The sequence below is a fragment of the Hipposideros armiger genome, unplaced genomic scaffold, assembly GCF_001890085.2.
Source record: "Hipposideros armiger isolate ML-2016 unplaced genomic scaffold, ASM189008v1 scaffold_34, whole genome shotgun sequence".
Taxonomy (NCBI): Eukaryota; Metazoa; Chordata; class Mammalia; order Chiroptera; family Hipposideridae; genus Hipposideros; species Hipposideros armiger.
In genome coordinates, this window is record NW_017731384.1 from 3,418,960 (window position 1) to 3,427,574 (window position 8,615).

At 36.8% G+C, this 8,615-nt stretch overlaps 1 protein-coding gene across 1 annotated transcript in view; it reads left to right on the plus strand.

Moving 5' to 3' along the window:
• The window catches only part of PSMD12 (proteasome 26S subunit, non-ATPase 12), a 22,584-nt gene that overhangs the window by 5,160 nt on the left and 8,809 nt on the right, over positions 1–8,615 (plus strand). Inside the window, exons 2-5 of the mRNA XM_019637810.1 lie at positions 2,709–2,768; positions 2,856–2,984; positions 5,034–5,141; positions 6,973–7,077. Coding sequence (XP_019493355.1) covers positions 2,709–2,768; positions 2,856–2,984; positions 5,034–5,141; positions 6,973–7,077 — 402 coding nt within the window. The remainder of the gene's footprint in view (positions 1–2,708; positions 2,769–2,855; positions 2,985–5,033; positions 5,142–6,972; positions 7,078–8,615) is intronic.

Consider the following 8,615-nt stretch of genomic DNA (forward strand, 5'->3'; position numbering starts at 1 on the left):
GCTGCTCAGCTCGGGCTGACTCGAACCACTGTTGCTCAGAGCTCAAACTCTTGAGCGAGCTCTTAACCAACTGAGCCACTCAGCCGGCCCTGCTCTGGCCATCTTATTCCTCTGTGTTGAAAGGCAGCATTGAGGAGGTGGAATTTCACGAACTATGAATAGATAGGAAAGGAAGGAGGAAGATATTTAACCATAGGTTTGAACATGGAAGATTGGGAGAAAAAAGTGGGATGATTAGAGAATTGGGAGTTGTAATTAATGAAGTTGATGGTAGTGTCCTTCAAATAGCGCTGAATTGTCAGCCATGTAATTGTCACATCCTACTTCCTGTGAGTGTAAGAACAGGAATTGTAAGCCGTTAAGATCAGTGGAATAGTCCAGGCCAGTGTCGATCTGATCAGTGCATAATACTTGGTGCAAAAGAAAGAGCAATTAATTAAACAAGGTCCAGCCCCAAAGGACATGCACATTAATCACCTTGCACAGGTATAAAGGGATGTACCATAATATTTACAGAAGCAACATTATGTGCTTGGCCAGGTGCAGACTCTGAGCTACAATGGTCCCTATTCCTACAGAGTTTGCATTCTAGTGAGATTGCAAAGACAGTAAACATTAAAATAGAACGGAGTTTGGGGTCATTGCAAAGCGGAAAGTCACTGGGTTTGAGTGTTAAAAAAGGAGGTGCTGAATGGACTACTCATTTTAGAGAGCATTGTCTGAGAACACTTTTCTGAGATGACATTTAATATTCCATTGATACCTGCTTTGGAGCAGTGTGTGATTCCTTCAGATATGGGGTTCAGATCTTTAAAACCCATCCTTCCAAATTTGAATGACTTATAGTAAACGCTCCGTTGATTACAGTCATGTGACTAATAATAATTGCAGAAGTGACAGGAGGTGACCAGGAGTAAACAGTTAGTTTACATTTTAACTATTTTTGCACTGCAGTTTTTTTGCCAAATAGTAACTATAACCAATTACTTTGATCAAAGCATAGGTGTGGGGCCGGCCGAGTGGCTCAGTTGTTTAAGAGCTTGCTCAAGAGTTTGAGCTCTGAACAACAGCAGTTCGAGTCCAGCCCGAGCTGAGCAGCCGCTGAGCTGCCAACAGGTAGCAGGATGGCTCAGCTAAATAAATAAATAAATAAATAAATAAATAAATAAATAAATAAATAAATAAATAAATAAATAAATAAAAATTAAAAAAAAAAAGCATAGGTGTGGTTTAAACTATCAATAATACGGTTTTTTGTTTAGTGAAGGGAACATTGGACCAGGAAGGAAGGGCCCAAGGTTCTGGTTCTGCTGGTTAGTTTTGTGGCTGTGCTGTTTGGTCCTCAGGTTTTCCAGTTTCTAAGGTAGAGGTGATTGTATTAAATAATGTCTAGTAGTCTTTCCAGTTCTAAGATTCTTTGATATTTTATGATTTATTAGCCTTTAACTTTGGGGAATTTATAGGTTTGTTTTTTGTTTTTCTCTTCTGATAGTAGCCAGCATTTATTGTGTATATGAATCTAGAGAGCTTTCAGAGCTGGTACTCCCCTTTGCATAGGAAACATTCTTAAAATATTAGTCATCATGTGTTTCAGATTCAATTAAATAAGTTCAAACAGTGGCTTTATAGTACATGTTCTAGGATGCATTGAAAATTCATGGTTTAGAAGTTATCTTGGAAAATCCAGAAACAGTATTTTGAAAAGTCCAAACACTATTTGTGTTCTTAATTCAAAAGGAGTTTAATTAGTTTCTCTCATCAGTAAAACAGTACTCCATCTATGAATGTCATTAAAAATTTTTTTTGTTTGTTTATGGTTAGAAAAACAATTTCTAAATAAAATTGTCATCACTTCCAATTCATCCATTGTTATTAACACCAGCACTATAAGTGCAATTTTTGTGCTGTGGGTTGATTTTGTTTTTATCAAAGTTGCAGTTCCTAATAGGATGGCTTATTTTAAGTCCTGGTGTATTATCATTTAGGTTTATGTTATTTGAATTTTGTTATTCCCATTCCTTAATATGTCCCAGGGAGAATGTTTTGTTTTTGCATATGAGATAGAGTATTATCAGTAGACAAAAAGGGGTGTATTTAATTTGGATCAGCACCTGCTTAAGAGCATGACTTTTGGTATAGCAAGTGTGGGTATCGTCAGGTGGTCTTCATTTCTTTTAAGCACAATTATTTATTTTTAAAGTCATTGGAAAATGAAACCAGTGTTTCTTTTTACCACCAAATATCCTGTTTATTTCTCCTCAAAACTTAATTTTAAAATACGTTATGGTGAATTTATAAAGAAATCATTTATTTTCCCATTTTTATTCTTTAGAGACACATGATTGCCAGTTAGGAGTCTGTTTAGAACTCTTTGTTACCACACTGAGTTGATAAATTAGAATCTAAAAGAAAGCTTGATGGTTTTCTCTGGTGTCAAATCATTGTTGTCCCATATTCAGTTTCTCTTAGATCTTTTGAAATGTTAAAAATAGCTTGTGGGCCCCAAGTTGGAAATCACTGACTTACCTAATCCACTGGAGAATCAAGCACTGTCATGAAAAATACAAACGTAGTTATGGGGGTAGTCCTGTTCCTCAAATGGGCCATTGGTTTTTTTCTTTTCTGTGTCAGAAACATCTCATTTTAGACTAGTTATTTGGTTTTGTGTTGGTGGTGTTTTCATTGTTTATTTTAATCTTTAATTTTAGGAAGGAAGACTTCAAGAAGTCATTGAAACCCTCCTCTCTTTGGAAAAACAGACCCGTACTGTGAGTAGATTATAGTGAAAACCGCAGTTACCAATAATTTCATTTAACATGGTTCCATTAACTTTCAATATATTTTCATTTTTACAGGCTTCTGATATGGTGTCTACATCTCGTATCTTAGTTGCAGTAGTGAAGATGTGCTATGAGGCTAAAGAATGGGACTTGCTTAATGAAAATATCATGCTTTTGTCAAAAAGACGGAGTCAGTTAAAGCAAGTGAGTTCATGATTGTTCAAAAAACAAATAACATTCACATTGAAATGTTTCCTAAAAGGACCTTTAGAAAATCTTTCTGTGAATCAGTTTTAAATCTACTGTTAAATCAAGATAATATTCTATAGAGTTAAAAAATGCTGTCCATATTTTCAACTGCTTTTATTTTTGTTTTCTTCCTAGCTTTTATACATTTGCATATTTTAATAAAATTGTAGTGAGTGTTTGATACAGCTTTGTTCTATTTCCATGTTGCTCCATGTCTTCATGTTTGTTTGTTTTTTTAATTGGGGAATTGGGGGATGGGAACAGCACTGGGGAATTGGAGGAAGGGGAACAGACAAGTTGCTGTGGTTTTGTTCTTCAGTCTAGTTGTGGAGGACGTTGCTTCACTGGCCCAAGTTGGCACCATCATTACGCTCTTCCCAGGCAAGGCAGATCAGTCACTGGCTTCTGGACAGCCGCTCACGCTGGCTGCTGGCTACACACGGTAGCCCATGGCAACCCACTGCCACAGGGGCTGCAGCCTACGCCCTCTCCTGCGACTCAAGGCAGCCCATCTCCAGGTTGAGCTGTTGTTCAGCATCTTAGCTGTGGAGGGCAGTGTCACTGGCCCTCATATGTGAGATCCAAACTGGGGCCCTCTGGCATCCCAAGCCAGCTCTTAACCAACCTGCCACTCAGCTGACCCTCTTCATATTTATTTTAAATGATTGTGTTATAATCCACTAAATTGATAATCTGTAATTTACTTAATCATGTCTTTTATTAAACATTTAATATTAAACTTATTTTTGAGGCTTTCAGATATTTTGACCACTCGTTTTGTTTATTATGTACTTTGTCTTTGGGTGTTTTTGTGAAGCTGAATTTTCTTTACTACTTCCCTGTTCTTCTGCTTGAGATATATTTAAATGGTACTTTGTAGAAATAAATTCCACTTTTTACATTTATGTTTCATTTTTAAAATGCTGTTCCCTGAGTAGCTCTTGGGTTTTTATTTTTTGCTTTCAAATGATAAAGGTAATGACATTGTAAAATAGGGTAGTAGTGGAACCAAAAACAAAAATATAGGGTTCTTGTCCAAATCTTTTATTAGTCTGCTGCTAGAGTGAGCTTAGTGGGTTAAATTATTTTTTGCAAAAAACAAAGTTACTGTAATTGTCTTTCTTATTTTAGATAAGTTTACATGCATGAAAATTCACTGTTAACAATTAACATAGATTTGAGGCCATCTATTACATGTGAATGTGAAAATCATTTAAATACGCCTTTTGGTGCTCAGTGCAATGTTTTGAGAAACCATTACAGAGTGATTGAGGAGAGACAAACGTAGAGAAACCATCGTCTTCCTCCGATTTACTAAGAGACTTGCTTTGTATGGGACAGTTTTAAAAGATTTACTTAATGAGAAATTCTGGGGCAACCTGGGTTAAACTAAACAAAAATATGTGTTTTATATAGTATTAATATAGTTCAACGCATATATCAAATACACATTTGGTTGTTGAGATGAGTATGGGTGACTGGCTCCCCTGCCCACCCAGATGGCAGAACTGTTGTACCTTCTTCTGCCTTTGCCACCACCGACTCTTTTTTCTTCAGTCACTATCTGCTGGTCATTGCTTCACTGCTCTCCCAGCCATTGTTGAACTCTGCTTTTCTCTTCTTTTTTTTAAACCTTTAGTTTGTTGCCATTTCTTCCATGCTTTTCTACTTGGCTGCAAAAAAGCTAGCTAGCAAGCCTTTTAATAGACATCGCTAGACATGCCTCTCCACCTTTCCTTTTGCGTAATCAGTTCACCAGTTGTACTGGGGAGGTGTACAGTCTTTGCACTTGAGGGTTTTCTAACCTTTATTAATTTGTTCCTGGGTGTGCAGTACTTCTCAGCCATCAGGGGGATTTTAGTGTTGAATGTTCTTTTATAGGCATTTCAGTATGTAGAGTTACTTGAGAAGACCACATTTGACCATAGCACTTCCATCAATAACATACTTCCTTTTCCTGTATGAGAAATGAATTTTACTTATGAACGGTTTCCATTATTTTAGGCTGTTGCAAAAATGGTTCAACAATGCTGTACTTATGTTGAGGAAATCACAGACCTTCCAATCAAACTTCGATTAATTGATACTCTACGAATGGTTACAGAAGGAAAGGTGAGTTGTCTATTGGCATCACTCACAGTGATAAGTACTTATCTGTATTCAGAGATACTTATGTATTTAGACATTTTATATTAGTATGTAAAACTAAGGTTAATTCTTTACTCTGACCTACATCTGTTTTGAAAAACCTGTTTGGGATAACTAAGGTTTCACTCTAATATTTAAATTGACAGTGTATTTGCAGTGTGAGGTTAATCTTTAAAATTTCACTGTCTTTCCAGAAATTATTTATATTTCTTTTGATGCCCCCCTCACCCCAATCTCATGTTTCTCTAAAAAGGGCAAGTATGAAATGGTGACTGTGGTAGCTGTGTTTCTTTCTACATAAACGTTTGTGGTTTGAAGACAAAAACATAGCTTATATTTAACTTTTTGTTTCTTTAACTGTCAGTTCAGTTCAGTAAATGTTACTACCTGTATTGTGCTAGGTCCAAAATAAGCAAGACAGTCGTCTTTACCTCAAAGATCAATCATAGAAATTGTCGTTGTATTGTGTTAGGACAGTAGCCGTGTGCCTTTGGTTCCCTATAGCACAGAGGTAGGGATTGACTGGCTAAGGTGCCGGGGAAGCCTCAAACTGTTGATGATGGCTGAGCTTGCTTTTTAAGAATGAATGGAAATCCTACAGGGCCAGAGGTAGGGCGAAGGGCATTTTAGACATAGGAGAAATTATATACAAAGATAATCAAAGTAAGAAAACAGTACATTTAAGAAACTGCAAGTAGTTTGTTATTATTGGAGATAAAGGTTTTGGGGTGGAATGGGGAAAAGAGCTACAGAGCAAAGGCTAAACGGGTAAGCAAGCCTAAGCGTGAAAATTAGTTCCCTAGGCTCTATTAAATCCTATATAGGTATATCTTTAATGTCTAACCTGTTGGAAATTATATTATAAATCCACTAATATTACATATAGGTATAAAAATGCTAGAAACTTTAATACTTAGCAAGGTCAGATATTTTTAAAGAAAGTAGCCCCATATTTTAAAATGAATCAGAATTAGTATTGGTTAAATTTTAGCCATTTGATGGCATATGTTCTTTGTAAAGTGTGTTTTCAAATAACCAATTCTTTTATTTTTTAATTTTTTAATTTCTTTTTAAAGATTTTTATTGGGGGAATTGAGGGAGGGAATAGCCTTGGGGAATTGGGAAGGGCAATAGACACGTTGCTGTCCTTTTGTTCTTCAGTTTAGTTGTGGAGGACGTCGTTTTACTGGCCCATGTTGGTGTTGTGATCATTATGCTCTTCCCGACTGAGGCAGAGTGGTTGCTGGCCTTTGGACGGCCACTCATGCTGGCTGCCGGCCACTCACGGTAGCTCACGGCAGCCAGCTGCAGCCTACGCCATCACCGGCGACTCACAGCAGCCCAGCTCCAGGTCAAGCTGTTGTTCTCCATCTTAGCTGTAGAGGGCACAGCGTCACTGGCCCTCATGTGGGATCTGAACCGGCAGCCCTGCTACTCAGAGCTCACACTCCCAAACCAACTCTTAGCCAACGAGTCATTTGGCCGGCCCAAATAATCAATTCTTTTACAGGCATTTTACATTTTCTGTGCCATGTGGTTCTGTATTTGTTAAACAGAGTGATTTCATGTTTAGATACTCAAAGCTGCAAAATACAGGTAATGTTTTATAGAGACATTTTCTTAAAAATTATGTGATTGTGAATGTCACACAGTTCTGTTTGTACATGGAGAGTAAAGTGCACAATAACTCCAAGATAAATACTCTTATACTAGTTTGAATAATTGCACAGTTCTGTCTTTTAAATTTTAACACATTTTTACAGGAATTTTGATAACAAACTTCTTGTATTTGTAGATTTATGTTGAAATTGAGCGTGCTCGACTGACTAAGACATTAGCAACTATCAAAGAGCAAAATGGTGACGTCAAAGAGGCAGCCTCCATTTTACAAGAGTTACAGGTAAGGTGCTGCATTTCAGAGAGCGTAAAACTTTACATATAGTCAGCAATATTTTCTTGTGGGAATAGCTTATTTTGGCACCTTAAAACTTTTTTCTAAACCACCAAGATTAAGAGTGAGTGCAATAGAATGTGAGGTTATTCAGGTAGCTGGAAATAGGGTAACTGTGGTCCCAAATAAATATAACAGCTAAAGAAGTTTTGAAGAAAAATTAGGATTAGCAAATTAATCTTGATATTATGCTTTTATTTGATCATTTTCATTCTCTTTAGAATTTAAATAAAATCAGTAATTCATATACTATTTACTTATGCCTTAGGAATTTGCTATTCTTTGGCTTTGTTCTTAATGGAATATTTGATTGGTGGTCAATTTCTTAACGAATATTGGATAGATGGTTTAACCAAAAAATTGCATCATCATTTGCCATGTTTCAGGACAATTTTTAAGAGATCTTAAAAATGAGACAGCAAAGAGCTAAAGAAATCTGAGGGAAAAACAACCACATAGCTCCCTCATCAGAAAAATGTACATGAACTGTGTTCAAAAATTTGTTTTATAATGTTAACCCATCAAGGGCTCCTCATTATTCTAACTTTTCAATCGTGTGCCTTGTTCATGTTAGCTAAAGGAAGGGGGAAAATAATACTAGAAGGCCTTTCTATGCTGTGCATTGTCATTGTTCTTTTTTTTTTTTTTTTTTTAACCATGTCCTGTGTTCTGAACATACTTGATCTCATTTAATGTTCACACACAACACTGTTTTTATCTCCGTTTTTCAGCCAGGGAAACTGAGACTCAAAAAGTTAAGTCACTTGCCTAAAGTCGTTATTGTGAAGTAGTTGAGCTTGGATTCATACTAGTTCTATTTGGCTTCAAACTCTTTTTTTTTTCTTTTTAATTAAAAGATATTTTTTTAAGAGCAATTTTAGGTTCATAGCAAAATTGAGTGGAAAGTACAGATTCCTCATATACCTCCTGCCCCCACACACTCAACCTCCCCCACTATCAACATGCTGCATCAGAGTGGTACATTAGTTACAATGGATGAACCTATATTTTCTCATCATTCATCCAAAGTCCCTAGTTTACAGTAGGGTATCACTCTTGGTGGTTTACATTCTATGACATGTGTCCACCATTGTAGTATCATACAGAGTAGGCTCACTGCCTTAAAAATCCTCTGTGCTCTGCCTGTTCACCTTTGCCTACCCCTACTGCCTGGCAACCACTGATATTTTTACTGTCTCCATACTTTTGCCTTCAAACTGGTTTTTTGTTGTTGTTGTTTTAAATTTTATTGAGGAATAGGACCCATCAGCTCCAAGTCAAGTAGTTGTCTTCAATCTAGTTGTGGAGGGCGCAGCACCTTGGCCCATGTGGGAATTGAACCGGCAACCTTGGTGTTATGAGCCTGCACTCTAACCACCTGAGCTAACCTGCCACCCCCATCTTCAAACTGTTTTTTTGTTGTTGTTTTTTAAAGATTTTTTATTGGGGAATTGGGGGAAGGGGAACAGACAAGTTGCTGTCCTTTT